Source organism: Heterodontus francisci, chromosome 7 (assembly GCF_036365525.1).
Source record: "Heterodontus francisci isolate sHetFra1 chromosome 7, sHetFra1.hap1, whole genome shotgun sequence".
Taxonomy (NCBI): Eukaryota; Metazoa; Chordata; class Chondrichthyes; order Heterodontiformes; family Heterodontidae; genus Heterodontus; species Heterodontus francisci.
Window position 1 is genome coordinate 90,401,088 of NC_090377.1, and position 13,451 is coordinate 90,414,538.

Genomic DNA, 13,451 nt, shown 5'->3' on the forward strand with positions numbered 1-13,451 from the left:
GTGGGAGACCAGCCAGGAGTGCTAAGTATGCTGAGATAAACAGATTTTTGGTCTTTCGGGAATCATGGGATATGGGAAGCAGGCAGGAAAGTGGAGTTGGGGCAAAAGATCAGTATTGATCGTATTGAATGGCGGAGCAGGCTCAAGGGGCAGTATAGTCTATTCCCCTGCTCCTGTTTCTTATGTTCATATATATGCTGAGGAACTCCTGTAGCAATGTCCTGCGACTGAGATTGGGCCTTCAACTACCACAACCATTTTCCTTTGTGCTAGGTATGACTCCAACCAGTGGGGAGATTTCCCCCAACTTCCATTAACTGCAATTTTGCTTGGGCTGCTTGGTGCCATATTCGGTCAAATGCTGCCTTGATTTTAAGCTCAGTCAATCTCACCTCACATTTGGAATTCAGCTCTTCTGTTCATGTGTGGGCCAAGGCTGTAATGAGGTCTGATACTGAGTGACTCTGACGGAACTGGCTTCGGTGAGCTAGTTGTTGCTGAGTAAGTCCCACTTGATGGTATTCTCGACGACACCTTCCATTGCTTTGCTTTGATTGAGAAAAGACTGATGGGGCAGTAATTGCCTAGATTGGATTTGCCCTGATTTTTGTGTACAGGACACACCTGGGCAATTTTCCACATTATCAGGTAGATACCAGTGCTATAGATGTACTATAATAGCTTGGCTAAGGGCATGGCTAGTTCTGAACCACAAGTCTTCAGTACTACGGCCAGGATGTTGTCAGGGTCCATAGCCTTTGCTGTATCCAGTGCCTTCAGCCATTTCTTGCTATCACGTGGATTGAAGTGAATTGACTGAAGACTGGCATGTATGATGGTGTAGACCTCAACAGGCGGCTGAGAGAGCTCATCAACTTTTGGCTGAAGGTGGTTGCAAATGCTTCAGCCTTGTCTTGTGCACTGATGTGCCAGGCTCCCCCATCATTGAGGATGGGGATGTTTTTGGAGCCTCCTCCTATAGTTAGTTGTTCATTGTCCATCACTAATCATAACTGGAAGAGCCAGGTTGTGGGATCGCTTAGCTCTGTCAGTAGCATGCTGCTTTCACTTTTTATTATGCATGTAGTCCTGTGTTGTAGCTTCACCAAGATGACATCTCATTTTTAGGGGAGCCTGGTGCTGCTCTTGGCATGCTTTCCTACTCTTCTCATTGAACCATGGTTGGTCCACTGGTTTGATGGTAATGGTAGATGAGGGATATGCCAAGTCATGAAGTTTCAGCTTGTGGTGGAATCCAGTTCTGTTGTTGCTGATGGTTCACAGCATCTTATGGATGCCCAGTTTTGAGCTGCTAGTCTGTTCTGAGTCTATCCCATTTAGCAGGGTGGTAGTGCCACATAACACAATAGAGGGTGTCCTCAGAGTGAAGATGGGACTTTGTCTCCACAAGGACTATGCGGTGGTCAATCCTACTGATACTGTCATGGACAGATGCATTTCCAACAGGTAGATTGGTGAGAAAAAGGTCAAATATGTTTCTCCCTCTTGTTTGTTCTCTCACCACCTGCAGCAGGCCCAGTCTGGCAGATATCTCATTCAGGCATCAGCCAGTAGTGGTGCTACCAAGCCTGTCTTGGTGATGGGCATTGAAGCCCCCCACCCAGAATATATTCTGTGCCCTTGCTCTTCTCCAAAGTGGTGTTCAACATGGAGGAGTACTGATTCATCAGCTGAGGGAGGGCAGTAATCACCAAGAGGTTTCCTTGCCTGTGTTTGACCTGATGCCTTGCAAGTTTATGGGGTCCAGAGTCAATGCTAAGGACTCCCAGGGCCACTCCCTTCCAACTGTATACCAATGTGCTGCTGCAGAACAGAGCCAGAGGTGGTGATGGAGGAATCTGTTACATTGGCTACAATGTACAGTTCAGTGAAGGCTATTACTTGACTAATCTATGGGACAGCTCTTCCCATTTTGTCACAGGTTCCCAGATGTTAGTGAGGAGGACTTTGCAGGATCAACTAGGCAGGGTGTACCTTTGTCATTTCCTATGCCTAGGTCAATGCCAGATGGTCCATCTGGTTTTATTATTCAACTTTTCTGTAGCAGTTTTATACAACTGAGTGGTTTGCTAGGCCATTTCAGAGTCAAGCACATTGCTGTGGGACTGGAGACTAGTCCCAGTAACAATGGCAGATTTCCACGCCTGAAGAGCATTAGTGAACCAGATGGGTTTTTACAACAATCTTTCCATGATCATTATTAATGATATTAAGATTTTATTCCAGAGTTATTAATTAGTTTTTTAGTTTTAGAGATACAGCACTGAAACAGGCCCTTCGGCCCACCGAGTCTGTGCCGACCAACAACCACCCATTTATACGATTCCTACACTAATTCCATATTCCTACCACATCCCCACCTATCCCTATATTTCCCTACCACCTACCTATACTAGGGGCAATTTATAATGGCCAATTTACCTATCAACCTGCAAGTCTTTTGGCATGTGGGAGGAAACCGGAGCACCCGGAGGAAACCCACGCAGACACAGGGAGAACTTGCAAACTCCACACAGGCAGTACCCAGAATTGAACCCGGGTCGCTGGAGCTGTGAGGCTGCGGTGCTAACCACTGCGCCACTGTGCCGCCCCAAATTGATTGAATTTAAATTCCCCAACTGCCATGGTGAGATTTGAACTCATGTCTCCACAGCATTAGTCCAGGCCTGTTCATTATTAGTCCCGTAACATTACCATTATGGTGCTGTCCATTTTTCCTACAGAGCAAAGGTGGGTAAATGGAGTTGAGGTACAGATCAACCATAATCTAATTGAAAGACAGAACAGGCTCAAGAAGCTGCGTGACTTACCTCTGTTCCTATGTTTCCCTTACATCCTCTGGATATGAATAAACACATTCAATCTCAGATATCTCCTGCTTTAAATCTCTTCTGTAGGGAGAATCCCCTGGATTGCCAAAAAGGCAGAACTCCTTTTCTGCATTTGTTCGACAACCAGTATCAAACAAGCCTCAAAATTTGGAGGTAATCTGCACCTTTCCTCAGCTGTTTCTCTCTGTGTACCTGTCAAAAATGATATAGCCCCTGTCAAAAATGATATAGCCCCTTTAAATAAAAACAGAAAATGCTGGAAATGCTTTATGATAGTGGGTGGGTTTTGAATGGGATAAAATCAGGCCCAATAGGTGGAAGCTTACCACCTTTGAAGATTTCCTGAGGTCGGGACCAAAGGTGGTCCTGACCCCATCGGTGATGCCTGGTTGCCTGCCTGCCTGTATGATCTTAGATTAGATTAGATTAGAGATACAGCACTGAAACAGGCCCTTCGGCCCACCGAGTCTGTGCCGAACATCAACCACCCATTTATACTAATCCTACACTAATCCCATATTTCTACCAAACATCCCCACCTGTCCCTATATTTCCCTACCACCTACCTGTACTAGTGACAATTTATAATGGACAATTTACCTATCAACCTGCAAGTCTTTTGGCTTGTGGGAGGAAACCGGAGCACCCGGAGAAAACCCACGCAGACACAGGGAGAACTTGCAAACTCCACACAGGCAGTACCCGGAATCGAACCCGGGTCCCTGGAGCTGTGAGGCTGCGGTGCTAACCTTACAGGAGGCAGAGAATTAAGAGGTCCCCCACCCCACTCCGGAAGTACCATCCAATTAAGGACGATGGCGGAACAGGCATCTGGCTGGCCCAATGTGAGGGCCTGCAGTTATGTCCTACTGGCAGCCCAACTGGGAAAGATGGACGCTACTGCAGCAGGCAGGAAAATACAAGGGCACCTCAAGATGGAGGCACCCTTGGAAGATATGTGAAATTATTAAAAGTATTTGTGGTCACAGCTGCCAGGCCATCATTGAGGAGGGGAACCCCCTCCACAGGATAGCCTGCAGCCACAGCTGTGGCCATGTGGCAGAACCAGCTCTGAGGGGATGCAGAGGGGGATGGAAGAAAAAAAGACTAAAAAAGGTATCACCCGCAATGTGGGTAAGATCCCAGTGGCATCCCCAATCTGTCCCCAAGTGGCCAGTTAATTGGCACTAATTGACTACCTGCTGCTACCCGCAACCTTCCAGATTTTCCTCCCGATCCTGCCTCCAAGCGCTGCCTCCCCGGGTCTCATAAGATTCTGCCCAATGTTTCAGTTGCATTACCTTTTGTCAGAACTGGAAAAAGTTAAGAGTGTAACAAGTTTAAGCAAGTACAGAGACAGGGAAACGGGAGGGGAAAAGAACAGAAGGGAAGAACTGTGATATGGGGGAAGACAGAAGGCGGAAATAAAAAGATGGGTCTACAGGAGGTGTAAATGGGGATAGCAGAATATTCACCAACAGCTGCTGTCTGAAAAAAATGGTTATGATCTGAAATTGTTGAACTCAGTGTTGAGTCTGGAAGCCATAAAGTGCCAAATCAAAAGATGAGGTGCTGTTCCTCAAGCTTATATTGAGCTTCATTGGAACAAAGTAGGAGGCCAAGGACACAGAGGTCAGAGTGGGAGTGGGGCGGAGAATTAAAATGACCGGCAACTCAAATCATATCAAATGATTCAGCTGTTTCCTTTTACAACTCCTCTAGCCCCATCTTTTGTTTCTGCTTACCATCTTCCTTTGCCTTGCACTATCATCCCTTTTGTCATTTAATCTCTCCTGCCTTCATAGAAACATAGAAAATAGGAACAGGAGTAGATCATTCGACCCTTCGAGCCTGCTGCACCATTCATTATGATCATGGCTGATCAACCAACTCAGTACCCTGTTCCTGCTTTCACCCCATACCCTTTGATCCCTTTAGACCCAAGAGCTATATATAACTCCTTCTTGAAAACATACAATGTTTTAGCCTCAACTGCATTCTGTGGTAACGAATTCCATAGGCTCACTACTCTCTGGGTGAAGAAATTTCTCCTCATCTCAGTCCTGAAGGGTTTACCCCATATCCTTAGACTATGACCCCTGGTTCTGGACTCCCCCACCATCGGGAACGTCCTTCCTGCATCTCCCCTGTCAAGTCCTGTTAGAATTTTATAGGTTTCTATGAGATCCCCCCTCACTCTTCTGAACTCCAGCAAATATAATCCTAACCGACTCAATCTCTCCTCATACGTCAGATCCGCCATCCCAGAAATCAGTCTGGTAAACCTTCGCTGCACTCCCTCTATAGCAAGAACATCCTTCCTCAGATGAGGAGACCAAAACTGCACACAATATTCCAGATGTGGCCTCACCAAGGCCCTGTATAATTGTAGCAAGACATCCCTGCTCCTGTACTCAAATCCTCTCGCTATGAAGGCCAACATACCATTTGCCTTTTTTACCGCCTGTTGCACCTGCATACTTACCTTCAGCGACTGGTGTACGAGAACACCCAGGTCTCGTTGCATATTCCCCTCTCTCAGTTTATAGCCATTCAGATAATAATCTGCCTTCCTGTTTTTGCTACCAAAGTGGATTACCTCACATTTATCCACATTATACAGCATTTGCCATGCATTAGCCCACTCATTCAACTTGTCCAAATCACCCTGAAGCCTCTCTGCATCCTCCTCAAAACTCATCCTACCACCCAGTTTTGTGCCATCTGCAAATTTGGAGATATTAGATTTAGTTCCCTCATCTAAATCATAAATATATATTGTGAATAGCTGGGGTCCTAGCACCGATCCCTGAGGTACCCAACTAGTCACTGCCTGCCATTCGGAAAAAGACCCATTTATCCCTACTCTTTGTTTCCTGTCTGCCAACCAATTTTCTATCCATTGCAATACACTACCCCCAATCCCATGCGCTTTAATTTTACATGCTAATCTCTTATGGGGGACTTCGTCGAAAGCCTTCTGAAAGTCCAAATAAACCACATCCACTGGCTCCCCCTCATCAACTCTACTAGTTACATCCTCGAAGAACTCCAGTAGATTTGGTAAGCATGATTTCCCTTTCGTAAATCCATGCTGACTCTGCCCGATTCTACCACTGTTCTCTAAGTGCTCTGTTATAAAATCTTTGATAATGAACTCTAGAATTTACCCCCCAACGACGTCAGGTTGACTGGTCTATAATTCCCTGCTTTTTCTCTACCTCCCTTTTGAAATAGTTTTTTGCCCCTTAGTGTTTCTCAGCTCTATTCATACAGATTTCACATCATCAGAGCTGATATCTTTCCTCACTATTACGTTAATTCCCTCATTAACCAGCAATGCAACTCCACCGCCTTTTGCTTTTTGTATGTCCTTCCTAAATATTGAATACCCTTGGATGTTCATTTCCCATCCCTGTTCACCTTGCAGCCATGTCTCCGTAATCCCGACTATATCATACCCGTTTACATCTATTTGCACAATTAATTCATCCACTTTATTGCGAATGCTCCGCACGTTAAGGCACAAAGCCTTAAGGCTTGTCTTTTTAACATTACTTGTCCCTTCCCACTATTTTTCACAGTGGCCCTGTTTAATTCTGGCCCTTTATTTCTCTGCCTATCACTTTTCTTATTCCCCTTACTGTCTTTTGTTCTTGTCTTGGATCCCCCCTCCTCTGACTCCTTGCAATGGTTCCCATCCCCTTGTCATTTTAGTTTAAACCCTCCCAGACCACTCTGGCAAATACTCCCCCAGGACATCAGTCCCGGTCCTGTCCAGGTGTAACCCGTCCAGTTTGTACTGGTCCCACCTCCCCCAGAACCGGTCCCAATGTCCCAGGAACCTAAAACCCTCCCCCTCACACCATCTCTTCAGCCACATATTCATCCAATATATCCTGTTATTTCTACTCTGACTAGCAAGTGGCACTGGTAGTAATCCTGAGATCACTACCTTTGAGGTCCTACTTTTCAACTTACTTCCTAGCTCCCTATATTCCACTTTTAGGACCTCATCCTTTTTTTTACCTATGTCGTTTGTACCAATGTGTACCAGAACCACTGGCTGTTCACCCTCCCCCTTCAGAATGTCCTGTAACCGCTCTGAGATATCCTTGACCCTAGCACCAGGGAGGCAACATACCATCCTGGAGTCTCTTTTGCGGTCACAGAAGCGCCCATCTATTCCCTTTACAATTGAATCCCCTATAACTATTGAATTCCCACACTTCTTACTCCTCCCCTGTGCAGCAGAGCCAACCGTGGTGCAACAAATTGGGCTGTTGCCGCTTTCCCCTGAGAGGCCATTCCCCCCAACAGTATCCAAAGCAGTATATCTGTTTTGCTTAAAACCTGTTACATCTCTAACTTTTTCCAGTTCTGACAAAAGGTCATCAAGCTGAAACGTTAATTCTGTTCCTCTCTCCACAGATGCTGCCTGAACTGCTGAGTATGTCCAGCATTTTCTGATGTTAATTCAGAAGATTTCCAGCATCCATAGAATTTTGCTTTTTTATTAGCCCCTTAAAATAGCAGTTTCAGAATTTAAAAGCTGCAGTGGCATGCTATTTCCCATTCCTGAGTTGATGGCAAGCTCCCACATTCTTGCCTCATCCAGTTTAGAAGCTTATTATGAATGGCTAATAAAATTTGCAGATGACACAAAACTTGGAAGAGGAGGGTGGTGATAACTTCAAGAGAACACAGACAGGCTGGTGGAATGGGCAGGCACATAACAGATGAAATTTAATGCAGAGAAGTGTGAGGTTATATATTTTGGTAGCAAGGACGAGGAGAGGCAATATAAAGTAAATGATAGAATTCTAAAGCTGGCGCAGGAACAGGGAGACTTTGGGTATATGTGCACAAATCATTAAAGGTGGCAGGGCAGGTTGAGGAAGAAGTTAATAAAGCATATGGAATCCTGGGCTTTATAAATCGAGACATAGAATACAAAAGCAAGCAAGTTATGGTGAACCATTATAAAACACTGGTTTAGCCTCATCTGGAGCATTGTGTTCAATTCTGGGCACCACACTTTAAGAAGGATGTGAAGGCATTAGACAGGGCGCAGAACAGGTATACAGAAATGTTTCCAGGGATGAGGGACTTCAGCTACATGGATAGATTAGAGAAGCTGGGGCTGTTCTCCTTGGAGAAGAGGTGATTTGATAGAGGTGTTCAAAATCATGAGGGGTCTGGACAAAGTAGATAGGGAGAAACTGTTCCCATTGGAAGAAGGGTCGAGTATCAGAGGACACTGCTTTAATGTGAATGGCAAAAGAACCAAAGGCAACATGAGGAAAAACTATTTTACACAGCGAGTGATTAAGATCTGCAATGTACTGCCTGAGAGTGTAGTGGAGGTAGATTCAATCCTGGCTTTCAAAAGAGAATTGGATAATTATCTGAAGAGAAAAAAAATTGCAGGGCTACAGGGAAAAGGCAGGGGAGTGGGACTAGCCAAGTTGTTTTTGCAGAGCGTCACCATGGACACGAGGGGCTGAGTGGCTTCCTTCTGTGCTGTACCCATTCTGTGCTTCTATGATTTGGGAAATCCTGCAGGGTTAGTCCAGCACAGTTTAAATGTACATTACACTCACTGGTCAAAGATTCTAGCACTTAAGTGAAGGCTAAAATTTCCTCCCTGATGTTATAGAAACCAGACAATGATTACAATTTCAAAAGGACCATTTCTGTTACCTGCATAATCCTGCTCTAAAATCAAGATCTCTCCATGTTCCTATAGTCCAACACAAACAACTCCATTACCACTTTATCTTGTTTAGCACAGCACTTCCTTGCAGACGTATCTATTATTTCTCGTTTTTATGATCTCCTATGGGATCAGAAACAAATATATAACTATCAGTTACTTCATAATCAGGTGAAGAAATGACAATGGTATTAATTTATCCAATTATCCCTATAAGTCATGTATTTAAACATACTAATATAACAGATGTATCTGTTTTACTTTGTAGGCGTAGCACACGTAAATAATCCCATTAGTCAACGGAAAATTACAGAAGAAGATGGCATGGATGTACTTCTTTATTTGCTTTATGCTACAAACTCTCCTCAAGTACAGGTAATAAGGGACAGGGGCTATTAGAGTGGCAATGCTGCATTTACCTATGTTAACTCTGGAGTAATTTACTCCAGAGAAAAAAAGTTAATGAATGTAAACTAAAGTTGATAGTACTTAGATCAATTGCATAAATGCCAAGTGTAAGATTTTTAAACTGATGCTGTTTCAGTCCATATGTCAACTTTTCAAAGTATCAGAAGAAAAATTATGAGAAGAAAAATCAGCTGTTTTCACTAGGGTTGGAGATGATCAGCAGAAACCACTCAGTTCAGTTGAAGAATGAGGCTGAAAGATGTTAGAACCAATCACTAGCTGCTTGGTTCTTCAATTGTTGGATGCAGACAAATGTGAGATAAAAAGTCCAAACTTATTTTGTAATGAGAACTAATTTTGCAGTCCAGAGGCCCATGATTGATCTGCATGGCAGTTCAGGCCACTTCTAAATTGATTGAGGCCTTTTTTCAGGGGCTCTGGTGGCTTCTTGAAATGAGCGCAGGTCTTATTTCAATATTGAAATGAGGCTCCTGTTCACATTTCAGACCCAGACTCCTAAATTGGTTTGTCCTAGTTGGAGCTTGTGATACACAAGCTGCAACTGGCATTTTCAAATCTTGAGCAGCCTGACCATCAATCCTTAAAGGCCTGCAGGAAACCATTCACTAAAGAGCCAAAAATGTGGATATTGTTCAGCATTTTTAGCAGTCAGAAGTAGCAGGATGCACTTTCTGTCTTCAAATTAACATCTGCAAACCACTACTGGTTCGCCCACTCCTTCCCAAGTCCTACCCTCCCTCCTGGACTTACTTCTGGGCCTCAGCATGGGCCAAAATTCATAAGGCCTGACAGCTAAGTTGGGTGCACCTGACTGGCACCTGCAGTTCACCTGATTTATTCTGATGAAGTCAAAGCACAAATTAGTTTTGGGTCATGGGCCTCTTTGTGTGTTGCACGCAGTTTGGGACGCCAAAGAATCTAGCCCAGGGAGTTTTAAGATGAGCTGATCATTTACATATAAATACATAGAAGTTACAACATGGAAATTGGCCATTCGGCCCAACCAAATCATATCAGAGTTTACGCCCCACATGAGCAAGAGTCAAAGAGTCACATATCCGGTGTGGCTACAAACTTCAGTTGTGTATTGTCAATATTTTTGGGACCATAAGTGTCGTTTCCAGTCCAAAATAGTATCTGTATGATGCACCTATACTTCGCAGACAGCATTTTGGTAAGGGTGTTAGCATGGGTACCAGGAGCATGTGCCAGAGTTTTGAAGAATAGGCAGATTGTATCATTAGTCAGCATGTCTGTCTTCACCCAAGAGAAAGAGGATGTAGATATGGAACTTAGAGAGAGAGACTGTGAGGTTCTTGAGCAAATTGTCATAGGGAGTGACAAGGTATTGGAGGTTTTGGAAGACTTAAAAGTGGACAAATCTCCAGGTCCGGACGATTTGTGTCCCAGGATGCTGTGGGAGGTGAGGATGGAGATTGCAGGGGTTCTGACCCTAATTTTTAATTCCTCTCTGGCCACGGGGGAGGTGCCAGAGAACTGGAGAACAGCTAATGTGGTCCCACTATTGAAGAAAGGTTGTAGAGGTAAGCCAGGGAAATACAGACCAGTGAGTCTCATGTCAGTGGTAGGGAAACTATTGGAGAAAATTCTGAAGGAGAGAGTCTATCACCACTTGGAGAGGCAAAATTTGATTCGGAATAGTCAGCATGGCTTTGTCAGAGGGAGGTCATGCCTAACAAATTTGATTGAATTTTTTGAGCATGTGACCAGGTGTGTAGATGAGGGTAGTGCAGTTGATGTAGTTTACATGGATTTCAGCAAAGTTTTTGACAAGGTCCCACATAGGAGACTTATCAAGAAAGCAAATGCACATGGGATACAAGGTAACTTGATAAGGTGGATTCAAAATTGACTTAGCAGTAGGAGACAGAGAGTGATGACAGACGGCTGTTTTAGTGACTGGAAGCCAGTGTCCAGTGGCATACCACAGAGATCTGTGCTGGGTCCCCTATTGTTTGTCATTTATATAAACGACATAGATGACTATGTGGGGGGTAGGATCAGTAAGTTCGCGGATGACACAAAGATTGGCCGAGTGGTTAACAGTGAGGTGGAGTGTCTTAGGTTACAGGAAGATATAGACGGGATGGTCAAATGGGCAGAAAAGTGGCAGATGGAATTTAACGCTGAAAAGTGTGAGGTGATACACTTTGGAAGGAGTAATGTGACACGGAAGTATTCAATGAATGGCCTGACACCGGGAAGTTCCGAGGAACAAAGGGACCTTGGCATGTTTGTCCATAGATCTCTGAAGGCAGAAGGGCAGGTTAATAGGGTGGTGAAAAAGGCATATGGGACACTTGCCTTTATCAATCGAGGCATAGATTACAAAAGCAGGGAGGTCATGTTGGAGTTGTACAGAACTTTGGTAAGGCCACAGCTGGAGTACTGTGTGCAATTCTGGTCGCCACATTATAGGAAGGATGTGATTGCATTGGAGGGGGTGCAGAGGCGATTCACCAGGATGTTGCCTGGGATGGAACATTTAAGCTATGAAGAGAGGTTGGATAGGCTTGGGTTGTTTTCACTGGAGCAGAGAAGACTGAGGGGTGATCTGATCGAGGTACAAGATTATGAGGGGCATAGACAGAGTGGATAGGGAGCAGCTGTTCCCCTTAGTTGAAGGGTCAGTTACGAGGGGTCACAAGTTTAAGGTGAGGGGCAGGAGGTTTAAGGGGGATTTGAGGAAGAACTTTTTTACCCAGAGGGTGGTGACGGTCTGGAATGCCCTGCCTGGGAGGGTGGTAGAGGCAGGTTGCCTCACATCCTTTAAAAAGTACCTGGATGATCACTTGGCACGTCATAACATTCAAGGCTATGGGCCAAGTGCTGGCAAATGGGATTAGGTAGACAGGTCAAGTGTTTTGATGCATCGGTGCAGACTCGATGGGCCGAAGGGCCTCTTCAGCACTGTATTATTCTGTAATGCTGTATTGATGCCAATGGTGCCATTTTTGATCTCAAGACTCCAGGTAATGCCATATCTTAACCACACACAGTAATTGTTTGCTTTTTTATTTTCGTTCATGGGATGTGGGCATCGCTGGCAAGGCCAACATTTATTGTCCCTCCCTATTTTCCCTTGAGAAGGTGGTGGTGAGTCACCTTCTTGAACTGCTGAAGTTCATATGGTGTAGGTACACCCACAGTGCTGTTTGGGAGGGAGTTCAGGATTTTCACCCAGCAATGATGAAGGAATGGCAATATAGTTACAAATTAGGATGGTGTGTGATTTGGAGGGGAACCTGTAGGTGGTGGCGTTCCCATGCTTCTGCTTCCCTTGTTCTTGGAGGTGGTAGAGGTTGCGGGTTTGGAAGGTGCTGTTGAAGGAGACTTGGCGAGTTGTTGCAGTGCATCTTGTAGATGGTATACACTGCTGCCACTATGTGCAGTGGTGGAGGGGGTGAAAGTTTAAAATGGTGGAAAGAGTGCTTATCAAGCAGTCTTCTTTGCCCTGGATGGTGTCAAGCTTCTTGAGTTTTGTTGGAGCTGTACTTATCCAGGCAAGTGGAGAGTATTCCATTGTACTCCTGACTTGTGCCTTGTAGATGGTGGACAGGATTTGGGGAATCAGGAGGTGTGTTGCATAGGAACATAGGAAATAGGAGCAGGAGTAGGCCATTCGGCCCCACGAGCCTGCTCTGACATTCAGTTAGATCATGACTGATCTTCTATTTCAATAGCATTTTCCCGCACTATCCCCATATCCCTTAATACCTTTATTATATAGAAATCTATCAAGCTCTGTCTTCAACATACTCAGTGACTGAGCCTGTACTGCCCTCTGGGGTAGAGAATTCCAAAGATTCACCACTCTTTGGGTAAAGAAATTCCTCCTCATCTCAGTACTAAATGGCCTACCCCTTATTCTGAGACTGTGTTCCCTGGTTCTAGGCCCATCTAACCATAGGAAACATCCTTCTTGCATCTACCCTATCGATCTGTGTAAGAATTTGTATGTTTCAATGAGATCACCTCTCATTCTTCTAAACTCTAGAGAATACAGGCCCAGCCTCCTCAATCCCTTCTCATAGGACAATCCCGCCATCCCAGGAATTAATCTGGTGAACCTTTGTTGCATTCCCTCAATGACAAGTATATCCTTCCTTAGGTAAGGAGACCAAAACCGTACACAATATTCCAGGTGCGGTCTCACCAAGGCTCTATACAATTTACTTCTGTACTCAAATCCTCTTGCAATAAAGGTCAACATACCATTTGCCTTCCCAATTGCTTGCTGTACCTGCACATTAGCTTTCAGTGACTCATGAACAAGGGCACCAACACTTCCCAATTTTTCACCATTTAAGAAATACTCTGCATTTGTTTTTCCTACCAAAATGGATAACTTCACATTTTCCACATTATATTCCATCTGCCATGTTCTTGCCCACTCATTTAGTCTGTCTAAATCCCCTTGAAGCCTCTTTGCA

The 13,451-nt window shown here is 44.6% G+C and overlaps 1 protein-coding gene across 1 annotated transcript in view; it reads left to right on the forward strand.

Moving 5' to 3' along the window:
- Positions 1-13,451, forward strand: part of ankar (ankyrin and armadillo repeat containing) — a 255,424-nt gene that overhangs the window by 215,925 nt on the left and 26,048 nt on the right. Inside the window, exon 23 of the mRNA XM_068036280.1 lies at positions 8,837-8,943. Coding sequence (XP_067892381.1) covers positions 8,837-8,943 — 107 coding nt within the window. The remainder of the gene's footprint in view (positions 1-8,836; positions 8,944-13,451) is intronic.